This window comes from Elgaria multicarinata, chromosome 19 (assembly GCF_023053635.1).
Source record: "Elgaria multicarinata webbii isolate HBS135686 ecotype San Diego chromosome 19, rElgMul1.1.pri, whole genome shotgun sequence".
Lineage (NCBI taxonomy): Eukaryota > Metazoa > Chordata > Lepidosauria > Squamata > Anguidae > Elgaria > Elgaria multicarinata.
Genome location: NC_086189.1, coordinates 10,671,472 through 10,690,072, shown reverse-complemented (window position 1 = coordinate 10,690,072; position 18,601 = coordinate 10,671,472). Strand labels below are relative to the sequence as shown.

At 46.7% G+C, this 18,601-nt stretch overlaps 1 protein-coding gene across 1 annotated transcript in view; it reads right to left on the bottom strand.

Annotated features, from left to right (window-relative positions):
- ASTN2 (astrotactin 2) overlaps positions 1-18,601 on the bottom strand; it is a 732,687-nt gene that overhangs the window by 101,212 nt on the left and 612,874 nt on the right. Inside the window, exons 19-20 of the mRNA XM_063144970.1 lie at positions 14,404-14,537; positions 13,077-13,225 (exon numbers count right to left, since the gene is read on the bottom strand). Of these exons, the coding sequence (XP_063001040.1) occupies positions 13,077-13,225; positions 14,404-14,537 (283 nt within the window). The remainder of the gene's footprint in view (positions 1-13,076; positions 13,226-14,403; positions 14,538-18,601) is intronic.

Here is an 18,601-nt window from a genome sequence, read left to right as displayed (position 1 = left end):
TTCCTTTTATTTGTCCTGGATCTCCCACCAATCAGTTTCATGGGATGACCCCGTTGGGTTCTAGTGTTTTGAGAGAGGGAGAAAAATGTCTCCCTATCCACATTCTCCAGGCCATGCATAATTCTGTACACCTCTATCATGTCTCCACTTAGTCTCCTTCTTTCCAAGCTAAATAATCCCAGTTGATGTAACCTCCCCATGTAGGGGAGATGCTCCAGCTCCTTAATCATTTTAGTTGCCAATAACAAAGTCTGGATTAAAGTTGGCTTTTGATCCTGGCTTGTTTGGGTGCACTTAATTGTAACCCCTGGTTCGGACATCCTGGTTTATTTATGCCCTCATGTGAAGGAAGGCACAAAGAGAATGAGGCCACAGCTAGACCTAAGGTTTATCCTGGGATCATCCAGGGTTCGCCCCTGCCTGAGCACTGGATCCCCTGTGTGTCACCTAGGCCACATCTAGACCTAAGGTTTATCCTGGGATCATCCAGGGTTCGCCCCTGCCTGAGCACTGGACCCCCTGTGTGTCACCTAGGCCACAGCTAGACCTAAGGTTTATCCTGGGATCATCCATGGTTCGCCCCTGCCTGAGCACTGGATCCCCTGTGTGTCACCTAGATGAACAGGTTTGACCCCAGGACAATCCTGGGATAAACCTTAGGTCTAGCTATGGCCTGAATGGCACTAGCAGATCCTGGTCATTTACATTGTGGTTCATTAAGCCAGGATTCATAGCTTGGCATTATGTGTGAATGCAGCCAACATGTAAAGCCTCTCCTCGGTCTGAGGAGCATGTGTGCTCCCAGAGACTGCTCCTAGTGCTAATAATCAAAAGGCAATGTGTAGTTTCTAGATGTTTTTCATCTTCAACACTTTTTTCCTGCTAAGAAAGAAGACGGAGGAAGTGGTGAGAAAACACGGGAAGTCTACAAACTGAAGACCATGGGCCTATTCCGACAACACGCTTAGCCATGGTTAGGCCGCGTACCCTTTGACAGCAAATGGTTAGTGACCATGGTTAAACCGTGGCTATGTAGCTACCACAGTTAGGTTCACACAACCGTTATGGTTAGGTTCACACAACTCTGTAGCTACCACGGTTAGGTTCACACGGTTAGGTTCACACAACACACTAAGGCCAGATCTACACCTTGTGTCAAAGCCTTGTGATCCCATCATGTTTACCCTATATTCCTCTTTATTTATTTATTTTTATTTATTTATTTATTACATTTTTATACCGCCCAATAGCCGAAGCTCTCTGGGCAGTTCACAAAAATTAAAACCACAATAAAACACCCAACAGGTTAAAACACAATTACGAAATACAGTATAAAAAGCACATTGATACCTCTTGCGCATTGATACCTCGTAGGACACAAAGTGACATTTGCCGCGGTGTTTTGGATAATGTGGAATAAGAAGCAGGAAATAACGCCATGGAAGCGGTATATGGAATGTGTAACGGGCCCCAACATTTATCAGTGCACTTCAATACCGCTATAAAGCAGGAGTGTGGATGTAGCTTAAGTTATGGTTCAAACGACATGCTAAGCCATGGCGTTTAGCTCAAAGTGTTTAACCGCTTGGAGGGCGGCGACAAGAGAGAGGGCCTTCTCTGTGGTGGCCCCCCAAATGTGGAACAATCTCCCTGACGAGGCCCGCCTGGCGCCGACATTGTCATCTTTTCAGCGCCAGGTCAAGACTTTTCTCTTCTCCCAGGCATTTAGCAATATATAATGAGCCTGGGTCTGTTTTTTGGCAACTGAGACATGATCCTTTTGAAACAATATGGTCTCCTTTTGTAAACTATGTTAAAGATTCTACTGACTGAATTAAACCTCTACATAACCAATTTCTCCTCTACCATTGCTACTATCCAATGAGGTTGAAACTAGATCGGGTAAGACAGATATATAAAATAGATAACATAATGCTCTACTGTTAAAACCTTTCAGTATTTTTCATTATTATAATCCTGCTGTGTAGAAATAACTGTATATGTATTTTTATCTTGAAATAAAATTAAATCTTTTTTTGTAAAGTTGTTATCGTGGTTTTAAATGTATGTGCATTTTGCATGTTTCTGCATTTTTTAAATTTTTGTATATTGTTTTTAAGTGTTTTTTTTTAATCTTATGTGAACTGCCCAGAGAGCTTCGGCTATGGGGCGGTATACAAATGCAATAAATAAATTAAATAAATGAATAAAACCATCACAGTGGCGTAGCGTGGCGTCTGAACAGGGTCCTTGTTGTCTGGACCCCTGGTTCGAATTCTGAGAACGAGGCAGGGTGATTGCACAATAGAAGCTTCGTCTGGAAGCAACCTTGTGTCTCCAGTTCACAATTCTGCACCCTCCTCCCATTGCAAGGTCCCTACCTAAAATAACTTCCTGGGGAGGAATCAACAGCGATGCCCAGAACCTGCTGCACCCAAAAAAAGGACTTCTTAGTTAAACAAAACTAGAACCGCCCTGTGGAAAACCTGATTCAACGGATCATTTAGGCATATAGTATTAATCCTGGCCAGGAATCTCCTCCCGTTCACTCACTTTCCAGGATACAAATATACATGAAACTGGGTAGGTGGAAACTACTACACTTATTCCAATGGGAGAAAACAAAGCAAAACATATTTTTTAAAAAAAATACCCAACCCGCTCAAGAAGGAAATGGATGTCTAGAATAAACTAGCTAGCTTCGTGTTATTCTACCAAAGATCCCCTCAGTACGTCTTAGAATTATAGAATAGCAGAGTTGGAAGGGGCCTACAAGGCCATCAAGTCCAACCCCCTGCTCAATGCAGGAATCCACCCTAAAGCATCCCTGACAGATGGTTGTCCAGCTGCCTCCTGAAGGCCTCTAGTGTGGGAGAGCCCACAACCTCCCTAGGTAACTGATTCCATTGTCGTACTGCTCTAACAGTCAGGAAGTTTTTCCTGATGTCCAGCTGGAATCTGGCTTCCTGTAACTTGAGCCCGTTATTCCGTGTCCTGCACTCTGGGAGGATCCAGAAGAGATCCTGGCCCTCCTCTGTGTGACAACCTTTTAAGTATTTGAAGAGTGCTATCATGGCTCCCCTCAATCTAGAACTTATGTGCTTATGAGCACATAATTCAGGCCTGCTTGCATTGTCTGCCGGTATGCTTCCGAGCCCGATTCAAGGTGCTGGTTTTAACCTATAAAGCCTTACACAGCTTGGGACCACAATACGTAACAGGACACCTCTCCCAACCTGAACATACCCAGACAGTATGATTAATATCTGGGGGGTGGGGCTCTGAGTGCCTCCTCCAAGGAGCACCTGGAAGGTGGTGACAAGAGACAGGGCTTTCTCAGTGGTGGTCCCCCAACTGGCACCAACACTGTCATCTTTTCAGCGCCAGATGGAGACTGCACTCTATTCCCAGGCATTTAGTGGCATATGATGGGGCATTTATGCCGGTCATCTAAACAGGTCTAGTATTTTATTGAAACTGTTTTTAGCTGTCCAAAGTCTACTAAGTTTTGTATATGGAAATTTTTAAGCTGTATTTTTTTTTGCTGTATTTTTAAATTGTATTTTATTATTTTATGAATTGTTGCAAACTGCCCAGAGAGCTTTAGCTATTGGGTGGTATAGAAATAATAATAATAATAATAATAATAATAATAATAATAATAATAATAATACACCAACAACTGGCCATCAAATTCAACCTTATCAAACAATCTACATCATACTATACATATTCACCCAAAACAATCTAGGAAAATGCAGATCATAAAATATACTGGAACAGAACAATTCATACCGACAAAACAATACCTTGCAACCAACCAGATATAACGTTCATAGTCCAAAAAAATACTACACACATATACCTCATCGACATAGCAATACCGAATGACAAAAATGTTGTTGAAAAGGAAGAGGAAAAGAGAGAAAAATACACACCACTGGCCATGGAAGTCAAAGAACTATGGCAACAAGAAAAGGTCACAATTCCACTAGCCACATCAGTCAATGGCATCACATTAAAAAAAAACTATACAGAAAACCTTCAGAAACTGGGCCTACCAAAATACATCCACACCAACATCAAGAAAGCAGCTGTAATTAAAACATGCTCAATTGTCAGGAAATTCCTGAACCTGTAAAAGGCAGCATGACTTGGCAAAACTTTTCATGTGTATCTAGCAAAACCGCCATGAGCAAGTGAAAGATGATGATTATGATGATGATGATGATGTTCTTAAATAACCAGAACACACCCACCCAAAAATAGATAAAAGCCTTTTAGAATGCTAGACTAAATAGCTCTTTGGTCTGATCCAGCACAGCTGTTCTTGTGTTCTTATGAACCAAGGTTGATTGATTTGATTTTGGTTTTGTGAAGTTCCAACTTTACACTAACTCTAGAACTAACAGAAACCACTTGCAACTGGGGAGGAGTTCATGCGTGACCCCTACAGTTCGTACCATTCCCCAACCTCCAACCCAGTTTTCAAATGGTGCACCCCACACCCTTATGGGTTGTGGACGTCTGCAGGAGGTCACACGGGGTGAAATGTTGGGAATGGGTCCAACGCTATCCATGCCCCTTCTCAAAAAAAAGAAAAGAATATCACACAGCTACCGAAGGCGTAGGAAAGGGCGATCCAAAACAATGTAAAATAATCTTTCTATGAATGTTTGGAGTAATTTTTTTAGTTAAAGAAAAGATGACCAAGAATGATCAGGGATCTGGAAACAAAGCCCTATGAAGAGAGACTGAAAGAACTGGGCATGTTTAGCCTGGAGAAGAGAAGATGAGACTGGAGACATGAGAGCACTCTTCAAATACTTGAAAGGTTGTCACACAGAGGAGGGCCAGGATCTCTTCTCGATCCTCCCAGAGTGCAGGACACGGAATAACGGGCTCAAGTGACAGGAAGCCAGATTCCAGCTGGACATCAGGAAAAACTTCCTGACTGTTAGAGCAGTACGACAATGGAACCAGTTACCTAGGGAGGCTGTGGGTTCTCCCACACTAGAGGCCTTCAGGAGGCAGCTGGACAACCATCTGTCAGGAATGCTTTAAGGTGGATTCCTGCATTAAGCGAGGGCTTGGACTTGATGGCCTTAAAGGCCCCTTCCAACTCTACTATTCTGTGATTCTATGAAGGGCAGACATGGCAGTGGTTTAAGTAATCATGCACAGTGCAGAGACCGTTAAAGTCCAATCTGGTTTGAAAGAACCAGAGTGAGGCCATAGATAGACCTAAGGTTTATCCCTGGATCGTCCAGAGGTCAAACCTGTTCACCTAAGTGCCACACAGGGCATCCAGCGCTCAGGCAGGGACGAACCCGGGATGATCCTGGGATAAACCTTAGGTCTAGTTATGGCCTAAGTTTCTTTGCTCACTATATTTTATGTGTGGATGTCACAGCAGCTCAGGGCGTAATCCTATGCGGGTTTAGACAGGGACAAAAAAAAGTCCCTGCATGCCCAAATACCCTTAGTTGTGTTTTTAAGGAAAGAAGGAATGCCCTCTCTCGGACTGCCAATTCCCTGATCGACTTCGGACACTTGATCATGAGTAACACAACAAGAAAACATCGTGGGAGGTCTTGATCCAAGCTCTCTCATGTTGTACCTAGCTTGGCCCTTAGAGAGTCAGAATTCACAAGATCTGGTATCCAGTATTCGAGGCAGTAAGCCTATGTGCATCAGTTGCTGGGGAACATGGGTGGGAGGGTGCTGTTGCACCATGTCCTGCTTGTTCAACCCTGGTCGACGGCTGGTTGGCCCCTGTGTGAACAGAGTGCTGGACTAGATGGACCCTTGGTCTACTCCAGCATCAGGGTTCTTCTGACGTCCTTTGCTACAAGATCAACCCCTCGTGTGAGTTACATTGCCCTCGCTTGCCCCATCTAAAATGCTGGGCTTGATGTGGAGGGGCGGGGGTGTGTGTGAGCATGTACACGTGGGTGTATGTGGGTGTGCTGGTACGTGTTAACAATCACCCGTGCACACGTGTATCCATTCAGGGCCGCCTTCTGGATGCTGCTTCCATGTCTTATCCGAGGATGCTGAAAACTTCCCGTTAGAGTCTTATCAAAGGATGCTGCAAGCCGCTTTGCGGGGGTCGCTCCCTTGGGCAGGTGGCCATTTTTTTGTTTTTTGTTTCCAGAGCAGGCCTCCTCCTGCTTAGGGTGACCATATGAAAAGGAGGACAGGGCTCCTGTATCTTTAACAGTTGTATTGAAAAGGAAATTTCAGCAGGTGTCATTTGTATATATGGAGAACCTGGTGGAATTCCCTCTTCATCACAACAGTTAAAGCTGCAGGTGTCCTGCCCTCTTAAATCTGGTCACTCTAGTATAGCTGCTGCACCTTTAACTGTTGTGACGAAGACGGAATTTCACCAAGTTCTCCATATATACAAATGACACCTGCTGAAACTCCCTTTTCTATGCAACTGTTAAAGATACAGGAGCCCTGTCCTCCTTTTCATATGGTCACTCTACTCCTGCTGCCCCTGAGCTTTGGGGAGCATCTAGAGCATGGCGGTCCTCTGGGCCGGGGGGATCCTCATCTGCTTTGGGGTCCCTGCCTGCAAACTCAATCCGGCCCCGTTGCCGTTCCCGGCGGTGGCAAATCCCTCCCTCCTGCCACAGAAGCGATGAGATCATTGTTCGTTTACAAAGGAGAAGGGAAAAGGGAGGTGGAGACGCCAGCGTAGGCACCACCGGGGGATTGTGATTCAGCTCAAGGACAAACCTTTCTATTTTACTTAATGGATCCTGTTTGTTTTTTAATTTGCAGATTAGGTCACGGAACGGCAGCACCCCGCTGTAGGAGCTGTCCCAAGGCACGGCCAAGGGTCGCGGGTCAGCACTAATCCAGCACACGCTTTCAACTTGGCTCACCAAGAGGCGACGGTTCCTTAGCGTAAGGATGCCCGGAGGGGGGTAATGTTGTGACAGCCCGCTTCCTGCTTAGATGAGACATTTGAAAACGGCCGCTTGGGATCGGAACGCTTCCCTCTGTCCACAACAGCCTACTCTTTGCCGTCCGTCTCTCATGAGAGCACGGTACCCTATGGAGCTTTGCGGAGGGAGGATTGCATGCACAGAAAGCAATGTCTAAACTAGGAATCAGACCCTTAGTTATTGTGACTTCGAAACAATCGAGCAATGAATGAATGCAGCCTACGATCGCATTAGCCTTGTTTGCAGCTGCGTCACAGTGCTGACTCATGGTCAGCCGGTAATAGGTAGACGGCAATCCCAAGATCACTTCCACATGCACGACTACCAAGCCAGGCTGCCCCCATCCTATGCTTGTGCATTAGATCCTCAATTATACTTGAGCACAATTCCAAACACAGTCCATGTTCAGAAGACACCTTAAACCATGGCTTTAACCAAGGTGGTTAAGCCAGAAAGCCAGGCTGTGTTCAGAAGACACCATAAACCATGGCTTTAACCATGGTGGTTAAGCCAGAAAGCCAGGCTGTGTTCAGAAGACACCTTAAACCATGGCTTTAACCAAGGTGGTTAAGCCAGAAAGCCAGTCTGTGTTCAGAAGACACCTTAAACCATGGCTTTAACCAAGGTGGTTAAGCCAGAAAGCCAGTCTGTGTTCAGAAGACACCTTAAACCATGGCTTTAACCATGGTGGTTAATCCAGAAAGCCAGTCTGTGTTCAGAAGACACCTTAAACCATGGCTTTAACCACGGTGTTTAATCCAGAAAGCCAGGCTGTGTTCAGAAGACACCTTAAACCATGGCTTTAACCACGGTGTTTAATCCAGAAAGCCAGGCTGTGTTCAGAAGGCACCTTAAACCATGGCTTTAACCACAGTGTTTAATCCAGAAAGCCAGGCTGTGTTCAGAAGGCACCTTAAACCATGGCTTTAACCACAGTGTTTAATCCAGAAAGCCAGGCTGTGTTCAGAAGGCACCTTAAACCATGGCTTTAACCATGGTGAATAAAGCTAAAAATCCTTATTCACTATTGTTAAAGCCATGGTTTAAGGTGCCTTCTGAACACAGCCTGGCTTAACCATGGTTAAAGCCATGGTTTCAGGTGTCTTCTGAATGGGCTCACAGTCACGCAAGCCTCTACCAGGTATAGCCCAGCCCAGACATCGCTCTGCTAGGGAAAACGAGGCCTGGATGTCAGGGAGAAGGTTCTTTGTCCAACTTTCCCCATGGCGTGCTTGTTTTCTAAGTGAAGGGGCTCAGTCTGCAGTAGTACAGCCCAAACCCGGGCTTATCACCTCAGTGAGAAGCCCTGCCGCGGCTGCATATGAAGCCTCTGCCCTCCATCGTGGGATTTACAAATCCCATCCCTTTACCCCCATGTCTCTATTATCATCTGCGCCATATAGCAGTGTGGGGAGGGGATCATTGCTCTTCCCCACACCTCCTCCTCTGGAGGTTCTCACCCGTCCACCAGAGCAGCACTAGTGTGACAGAAAACGTTTCCCAAGCCTAATATTAGTTCCAGATGCGGGTACGCCACTTCAGTTTGTACCTCACCCTGTAAAAAGCACACACGCTCTTCTTCTTCTTCTTCTTTTTCTTCTTCTTTTTTTCAAATGCAGGGCCTGCTGCTACTATGACATAATCCACTTGGCTTGCTCGGTGGCCTCACATGCAATTCATTCAGGCACACCGGGGGGGGGGGGGGGGCGGCAGGCGCTCCACCGCGAGCTACGAGCACCACTCCGCTGCACATCAGAGTGCTGCACCGTGTCGCAGAGCTCACTGTTTTGCAAACGTTATTCAACAGGTTCGGGTGCAAGGAGGATGTCCTTTTGACTGACGGGGGCAGAGCCGCTGTGGCCGCCGAAGGGATGATGGGAATTGCACTCCAATGCCACCGAGGACATCAGCTCGTGGAAGGCTGCCGTAACCCGACTTTCCCAGACTGCCATTAGATAGCGGCTAAACAGAGACATCATAGAATCATAGAATCATAGAATAGCAGAGTTGGAAGGGGCCTACAAGGCCATCGAGTCCAACCCCCTGCTCAATGCAGGAATCCACCTTAAAGCATCCCTGACAGACGGTTGTCCAGCTGCCTCTTGAAGGCCTCTAGTGTGGGAGAGCCCACCACCTCCCTAGGTAACTGATTCCATTGTCGTACTGCTCTAACAGTCAGGAAGTTTTTCCTGATGTCCAGCCGGAATCTGGCTTCCTTTAACTTGAGCCCGTTATTCCGTGTCCTGCACTCTGGGACGATCGAGACGAGATCCTGGCCCTCCTCTGTGTGACAACCTTTTAAGTATTTGAAGAGTGCTATCATGTCTCCCCTCAATCTTCTCTTCTCCAGGCTAAACATGCCCAGTTCTTCCAGTCTCTCTTCATAGGGCTTTGTTTCCAGACCCCTGATCATCCTGGTTGCCCTCCTCTGAACACGCTCCAGCTTGTCTGTGTCCTTCTTGAACTGTGTTGCCCAGAACTGGACGCAATACTCTAGATGAGGCCTAACCAGGGCCGAATAGAGAGGAATTTCTAATCTGAATTTCTAATCCGTAATACCTACTACAGCCTTTCCTCTCCTCTCCCACGTGGATTAGCTCTATACCTCCCTGCAGGACCTGTCGCAAGGAATGTCGGAGGAATTTGTTTTAAGGGGTGGAACTTGGTGGGATTTCACCAAGTGCTCTCCTTCCCCCAATGCCAGCTTGCAGATCGCTGAACTTGCTCGATTTGGGTCAGGCAAGCTTGCGGTTCCCCGCCCATTTTCATGGGCAAGCCCGGATTTGTGCAAACGCTTACAGAAATTGCGATTTGCGCAAAATTGCGGTCATAACTGGCGTGATTTGCACAAAACCGCCGGCGTAAAGGGCCCTTTATGCTCACATGTTTACACAAATGGCATTAGTTATGCCCAGGATTTTGAGCGAATCGAGATTTCCATAAATATTCCCAGCCACGAAATTGCACAAATCACAGCTCGTGGACCACGCCCCCACCCCCCCCAAAGGTGCAAGCTCTCATCTATACGACAACGGGATTGCTCATTTTATATAAACCTGAATTTTCGTAGATTCGAATCTAGTCAAAGAGCGTCACAATGCAGCAGTTATTAATGTGCACATATGCACATACGAGGCTATGGAACGCTAAAGCTCTATTTGCAGAGCTCCGCAGATTCATAGAGGAGGAAAACGGAATGGGGAAAGGAACGAGGCAGCAGATGAGGATGCGAGCGGGGGACTGAACACGTCCCCTCCCTCTCGCTGCCCATCCCCCACTCTGTATTTTAACTTTAAAAGTTCTATCTGCGGACCTCCGCAGATTCATATAATTCAAATTGAAAACGGCGGGAAGGAACGAGGCAGCCAGAGGAGGATGCGATGGGTGGGAAGGCGGGAAATCAGCGAATCACTTTGTCCCGCCCTCAAAGTGACGCCCACTTTTCAAAATGCGTTTTACCTCCCCCAAGGACACATAACTACAACGCGGTGCAAACTCGAAGGTTGATCCAAAAGCCGCGGTGAATCGCAACTGCGAATCTGCACATTATCGGGTTAAAAACTTGGCGCTGTGGCGAACGGACGGCTGCGTCATGTGTCCTAAAATGCGAATCTGCGCATTTAGGTCGAGGTACAGAAGCTGTATAAGCTTTGTAGTGCAGTTATTAATGCACACATATGAGGTTATGGATTAGAGATGAGGCAAGCTATAAATTTTAACTGCAGAGCTCCACAGATTCATAGAAGAGGAAAACCGAGTGGGGAAAGGAACGATGCAGCAGAGGATGCGAGCAGGGGACGGAACAGGTCTCCTCTCTCTCGCTGCCTGTTCCCCCCTCTTTGTTTCCATTTTAAAATCTCCATCTTAATTCAACATGAAAGTGGCGGGAAGGAATGAGGCAGCCAGAAGACACGATAGGTGGGAAGGCGGGGAATCGGGCAATCACTTTGTCCTGCCCTCAAAGTTATGCCCACATGTCAAAATGCGATTTAACTCCCCCGAGGACACATAACTACAACGCGGTGCAAACTCGAAGGTTGATCCAAAAGCCGCGGTGAATCGCAACTGCGAATCTGCGCATTATCGGGTTAAAAACTCGGCGCTGTGGCGAACGGACGGCTGCGTCATGTGTCCTAAAATGCGAATCTGCGCATTTAGGTCGAGGTACAGAAGCTGTATAAGACATGCCCTGGTTCATCGTTACCCAGCCTGGCTATGCAGGGTCACCCACGCATCCACTCAAATTGTCCACAAGTAACTCCTATGATAGTCTTGGGGGGGGTGGGGGTTTGGATGAAGCAGGGCAGGGGAAAAAGCTTTCTTTGCACATGGGTTTCAGGAGCTCGTGCCACATAGCACATAGCGTACGCTGAAGTTGCCCTAGCTCCACTCCCATTTGGGCAGAAGACCCAGCTGAAAATGAGGCGCCTTTGACAGCAGTTAGAGAGACCGTTCTACAATTCTGGAAACAAACAATCCAGTGCCTCCGAGTGACCCTGGGAAAGTGAGACTGACATCTTGGGATGTGCTGCCATCTAGGTGCCTTTGGGGGAACCGGCTAAACTGCACGTGAAAGTGGTAGGCAGACACAGCCTGAAATAATAATAATAATAATAATAATAATAATAATAATAATGACAGCGTGACTTAGAAAAGCCCGTCATGTTGGTCTAGTAAAACCCCCATGAGCGAGACAGAGATAATAATAATAATAATAACAATCCACCCCCAATTTGTTCACTAGCACCTTTGAAAGATCTCTTTCAGAGCCAGGTCTGTTCTCCTAAACACACGAGAGACTGGCATAGCGGCAGGTAGAGCACTGGATTCCCACGGCGGGCGGCACTGAGCTGCAAAGGCTCCTGGGCCCCACAGATAGGAAAGGAGTAAGAGTGAGCTTCAAATGAACAGAAGTGCGATATTGGCGTAGATCAATGGCCCATCTAGGCCTTCTGCTTTAGAAGGAAAGAACCCAGGGGGAGGAAGGGAGGTGAATTAAGTGACAACTCATGCTGCTCCACTTGTTCTCAGCTTCCAGCAGCCCCCCAAAATCCGTGGACAGCTCGGTTAGGACGTTGTGTGTTTTACCACCTTGGGAAACAGGCACGCTTAGCTGAAAAGAACACAACGCTAATCAGGAATTCATTAGGCGCTGTGTCCAGCACCTTCAAGGTGGTTCCGCAAAATTCTCTGCACATCTCTGTCGTGTTTCTCAAAACCTCCCGCCCTCTTGGGAGGCAGTGACGAGGCTTGCTAAGCAATCCACAAAACTTTATTCAAGCAATATACAGTCCATCTCTTCCCACCTGAAGAGAATCTAATCTCTAGGAACTTTCCCCTAGGCAAAACTATGCAAACGAAGCCAGACAATTGTCCTTTCAAGAAGAATCGAAAGCCCTTTCCCAAGACACGTTAACTTCAGAGAGACTAGTTCTGAGGCAGCTTCTGACGGGATGCCAGACGGGCTGACTTTCTCTCATCTTCCTTTCGCTCTGCCCTTTTTAGCCTATCGGTGGCCTCTCCTTCGGAAGAATGTTGGCTTCCACTGACTGTATATGATTTGCCCTTGAGGAGATAAGCTCTGGAGAAGGTTCATTCCCAGCTGGTGAAGAGCCCGTGAGAGCTTTCTCCCCCACTGGTACAGGCTGGCCTGTGTCTGGCGCCGACTCCTCTACTTCAGAGTCTGTTTCTGATTGATCACCTGAAACACCTTCTTCCAACCCAGGGGGAGCAGCGCTAGACATAACAATATCCAAACCATGCGTCTTTCCGTCCAACTCATTTGAGGAGACCTAGAACCCGCCACGAGCACCACAGCAGTGCTTCACTCACGAGAAGAGAGGTGTGCTGCATTTCGACCACAGAGATCTAACCCACCATTGTGGAAGCCCATCAAGCGTGGGATGTGGGGCTCTCAGGTTCTAGAATATGATGCCACGCCATGAATGGGAGACCAGATGGAAACCTCTCGCATGTCTCACGCAGCATCTTGGACAAAGGGGTCCGATATAAATTCAGTACTATTGTTTTGTTTATTCCTACTAAGACAGGACCCAGACAACCGCTTGAGACAAAGCATTTCTACCGTGCCACCTGTCTCTATGGTCCCCCACTCACCTGTGTAGAGATCCGTGTCTGTGTACTCATCAACTTTCTTGTGATGGAGGATGTAGTCCGAGACTTTTGTTCCAATGGCTGGTTGGACGTCCAGCCACTCCAAAGAGACGACCATACTAGAAGGTTCCACATTGGGGGAAAGTCTCAACCTGGGCCGAACAGAAAAAGAACAGACGCCTTAAAAGTCAGTCTCTGACCTTCTGCACCTCTGGAAAGAGGAATGTGTTTGCACACAAATGCACCTGTGCTTAGGGTGACCATTTGGAAGAGAGGAAAGGGCTCCTGTATCTTTAACAGTTGCATGGAAAAGGGAATTTCAGCAGGTTTGGAAATCAAAGCAAAAACAGGGCTGAGATGCCAGGGGGAAATGTGCACACCGACTACTCTCGGGTCCCACCCAGGCTAGAGTGACCACATGGAAAGGAGGACAGGGCTCCTGTATCTTTAACAGTTGCTTAGAAAAGGGAATTTCAGCAGGTATTTGTATGCATGCAGCACCTGGTGAAATCCCCTCTTCATCACCACAGTTAAAGCTGCAGGAGCCCTGCCCTCTTTTGTATCTGGTCATGCTAGCGTAGCTAGTGTAGCTTTAACTGTTGTGATGAAGAAGGGATTTCACCAGGGGCTACATGCACACAAAAAACACCCGCTGAAATTCCCTTTTCAATACATCTTTTAAACATACAGGAGCCCGTCCTCTTTTTCATAGGGTCACCCGATACTATTCTAGCTATACTAGAGTGACCAGTTACAAAAGAGGCCAGGGCTCCTGCAGCTTTAACTGTTGTGATGAAGAGGGGATTTCACAAGGTGCTGCATGCACACAAATGACACCCGCAGAAATTCCCTTTTCAATACATCTTTTAAACATACAGGAGCCCTGTCCTCTTTTTCATAGGGTCACCCGATACTATTCTAGCTATACTAGAGTGACCAGTTACAAAAGAGGCCAGGGCTCCTGCAGCTTTAACTGTTGTGATGGAGAAGGGATTTCACCAGGTGCTGCATGCACACAAATGACACCCGCAGAAATTCCCTTTTCAATACATCTTTTAAACATACAGGAGCCCTGTCCTCTTTTTCATAGGGTCACCCGATACTATTCTAGCTATACTAGAGTGACCAGTTACAAAAGAGGCCAGGGCTCCTGCAGCTTTAACTGTTGTGATGGAGAAGGGATTTCACCAGGTGCTGCACGCATACAAAAAACACCTGCTGGAATTCGCTTTTCTATGCCATTGTTAAAGATACAGGAGCCCGGTCCTCCTTTCCATAGGGTCACCCTGACCTAGACTGGCTACCTGTCTGGGTGCAAAGAGATACTTACACAGGCTGGAGGAGGGGGCTGCAGCTGGGGAGCCCGTTCTCGTCGAAGGCATTGAGGTCACATCGGCACCAGTCCTCAATCACATCCCCTTTTCCCGAGCACCAGTACGAGCTCATGAGGGCCCCCCTGAAAGCCTGCGAAGGAGCAAAGGATAAATGGGAGTCAGCAAGAATGGCGAGGCTGACAAATGCCCCAATTCCGGCCAAACTCTGTCAGAAGAAACAGACAATGCCGAAAGCCATAGGCGTGTGCGGCATATTTCACTAGGCTTTGCACCCAGATTAATAATAATAATAATAATAATAATAATAATAATATATTTATTTATTTGTTACCCGCCTCTCCCTCTGGATCGAGGAGGGGTACAACACAAATGCAAACACCATAAAATGCATCTAACTAATTGAAACATTTAAAAACAATACGTTATTAAAAGCAGCACATTATTTAAAAAGGCATCTTAAAATTCAACTGGGTAGGCCTGCCGGAAGAGATCGGTCTTTATGGCTTTCTTAAAATCCGGAAGACTGTTAAGTTGACGAATCTCTCCCGGCAAGCCATTCCACAGTCTGGGAGCAGCAGAAGAGAAGGTCCTCTGGGTAATACTTGTCAGCCTAATTTAGGAAGACTGGAGTAGATTCTTCCCAAAGGACCTGAGTGTGCAGGGTGGATTGTACGGGAGAAGGCGATCCCACAGGTAGCCTGGATCCAAAACCATGTAGGGCTTTAAAAGTGATAACCAACACTTTGTACTTCGCCCGGAAACTAATTGGCAGCCATTGAAGAGATTTTAAAATTGGTGTAATGTGGTCACCCCATATTCTTAAGGTGAAAAATTATGGAATACTCAATAGGAAGTGTGTTATGAGGTGATATTCGCATTCAGGGGCCTCCTCTTGGCGTCTTTGAAGCGTGGCTACTGGCAGAGGTTCTCCTGGCAAGAGCAATGATGTGCTGTCGGTGGTGGCAGCAGCTGAGCAGACCGGAGGGCAGCTAAGGACTGTTCCCACTGCAACTGGATCCCCATCTGGAGCCCTAGTCCTCTCAATTTGGGGCTTGTTGCTGGAGACATTAGGGTGTGCCTGGGCAAACCCAGCACACCTTTTGCGCACGCCTATGCCAACGCAGAAGAACTAGGATGTGGGGTCATCCCATGAAACTAGAATCTCAAAATACCAGAATGTGAGGTCCTCCCATGAAACTGATTAGTGGGAGATCCGGGACAAATAAAAGGAAGGACTTCTTCACACAGGAAAGGAAAGGAACCTCTCATGCAAGCACTGAGTCATTACTGACTCTTGGAGGGACGCCAGCTTTCGCTGATGTTTTCTTGGCAGGCCTTATAGCGGGGTGGTTTGCCGTTGCCTTCCCCGGCCGTTATTCCCTTTCCCCCAGCTAACTGGGTACTCATTTTACCGACTTCGGAAGGATGGGAGGCTGAGTCGACCTGAGCTGGCTGCCTGAGAACCAGCTTCCGCTGGGATCGAACTTAAATTATGGAACTCACTGCCACAAGATGTCGCGATGGCCACCAATCTGGATGGCTTTAAAAGGCGGGTGGGTAAATTCCTGGAGGCAAAGGCTATCAATGGCTACTAGCCCTGGTGGTTGTGTGCTATGTCCAGTATTCGAGCCAATAAGCCTTTGTGCACCAGTTGCTGGGGAACATGGGTGGGAGGGTGCTGTTACACCATGTCCTGCTTGTTTATCCCTGGCCGATGGCTGGTTGGCCACTGTGTGAACAGACTAGATGGACCCTTAGTCTGATCCAGCATCAGGGCACTTGTGATGTTCTTATGCATACAAAAAGCGCCCGCTGAAATTCCCTTTTCCATTTAACTGTTAAAGGTACAGGAGCCCTGTCCTCCTTTTCATATAATCACCCTAGTAAGGTAAGTTGGAGCCTTTCACACTGGTTAGGAGGGAAGCCTGCTATTTCTTACCTCTATGAGCAATGAAGTAGAAAGAAGACCTCAGACAAAGGGAAGTGTGTGGTATGGGGTGTCCTGCTTAACAGGGGCACTTATCCCCTGGAAAACTGCATTTGTGGTTGCCTGCCCATAAGGTAGCTGACTAATCCTCACTTACCGATGGGAAACTAAAGTTAAGCAAGCATCATGGCGAATTTGGCGAGTTCATTACGACACTGAGCTTCTCTACATTAAGCAAAAAATCTCACACCCCTACTTGGCTTGGGTTTAGGACAGGGGCCTTTAAACAGTGAACACGGGATTAGGAATCAAAAACTTACTTCCTTGGCAATGCTCCATGTGTTCAATGTAACGGCACCATCTAGTGGCTGCCGGTATGATGTCTTAATCTGTATTTCAACTTATCCCTGATCTTTTTGAAAGGAGGGAAAGTGCAGGGGACGTCCTGGAGGTCGACGACGTCGTGTAAAGGACCCGCAAACTTCTGTGAGTGACGAATCACAAGTGTACAATAAAACGCTCCTGCAGAGATGTTCACTGTCTGTCTCCAATTGACACAGAAATGCTCCGTTACTTGTCCTAATATTTGGAACCTGTGCTCCTTATCGTGTGCCAGCTTGACACAATAACTTTTTGTGCGTGCTGACTTTGTTTCTGGATGAGATAATGACAACGGGTTTTTTGTCTGCTCCCATCAGGCAAAGAGCTGAACTAGCAAAGCGCAAGAACACTTCTGTACTTGGCTGTGGTTTCCCCCTGCCATCACTATCACGCTTTTCTGTTTCAGAGCCACTGAAAAAGAGACAGCTAGTGCCCTTTTTAACAGGAAGTAGCCCTTGGGTCACTTTAAAAAAAAAAGCTTTGTCGCCTCAGTTGTTTCTTTGGGTATTAGTATCTCTCCTCTTGCACCTCTCGAATTCCTAGTTGTTACTGAAGTCGGCAGCCTTTCTTTGGGCTGTAACACTTCAGTTGGCAGGTGGGGGAGGGTCACATGATGGAATGTTCCCCCATATCAATACATCAGTCCTTGCATGTAGAAAACTAGCATGTCAAGGATATAGGTTCTAACCTCGCCTTATCCCGGTCATGCTTGTACTCTGTATGGACAGATTTCCCTCCCCGTATACCACTCCCCTCCCCCACACACACATATGGAAGACCATTTAAATTTGCAGCATATAGAAAACAAGCATGTCAGGGATAAGCCTTTCTCTTCACATGCTAGCTTTCCGCATACAGGGATTTTTATGTCTCTGTTTAATGGCGGGACAGTCAAACATGCGAGTTCCCACCTGGAACCTGAAGTGATACCGCCCTACAGAAAGGTTTAGTATCTTAGATGTTAGTGAGATCAAGGCCTCTCTCTTGAGCTGTTTCGGGGGGGGGGGGATGACTTTCATGAAACACTGTGGCCAAACCAGAGCATTTAACCAGAAAAGTAGGTCCTACTGAACTCAACATGATTTTCTTCCAAACAAATATGCTTAGGATTAGTCCATATACTTTTTTAAAAATCACATCTGAGAAAAGATCCGATGCAGACGGTAGTAAAAAGGTTTTCTTTAAGCTAGCTATAAAAGGAAAAGGGTATAAATAGAAGCTAATACAACACTCCCCACTGTTTGGGGCTTTGTCAGCTGTATTTGTCAGCTTCCCCAAATACAAAACTGCCTCTAACAAGCCCTACTGAGTCACTCACATCTGTTTCTGCCTTCCAGACACTTAGGAAATGTTCCCATTTCAGCAAAAAGCGGCAGAGGAAGAGACCGAACAGAAGCTAAAGAGATAATCTGATTTCATTTGTTAGATTTAGATCATAACGAAAAGGTCAGAAGTGGGATGCGTTCGTCGGCAATTTCGAAATTAAATAATAATCAGTACTAGACAGACTGCTGGAAAATTAAACTGGGTAGAAAAATAACAAGGAAAACCCGAAAGCGTGTTCTGAGCAATAGTCTCGTGTGTGTGAGGGAGAACTAGGATGGTGTAGTGCTGAACACGGACCTGGGTCCAAATACCGACACATGTCACAGGGAGACCTTGGGACGGTTATCACCTTCCAGCCTGATCTACCTCACAGGGTTGTTGTGAAGATAAAATGGAGATAAGCCTATCTATATCCCAACATAGCTCCTTGGAAGAAGGAATACATAATAGATTATATTCTACCATCCAGCCACCCAAAACATGCTAAAATATGAGCATCTATGTTCCTTTGTACGTACTTGACAGCAAAAGCGTATACACTGCTGTACAAGAATGGCAAG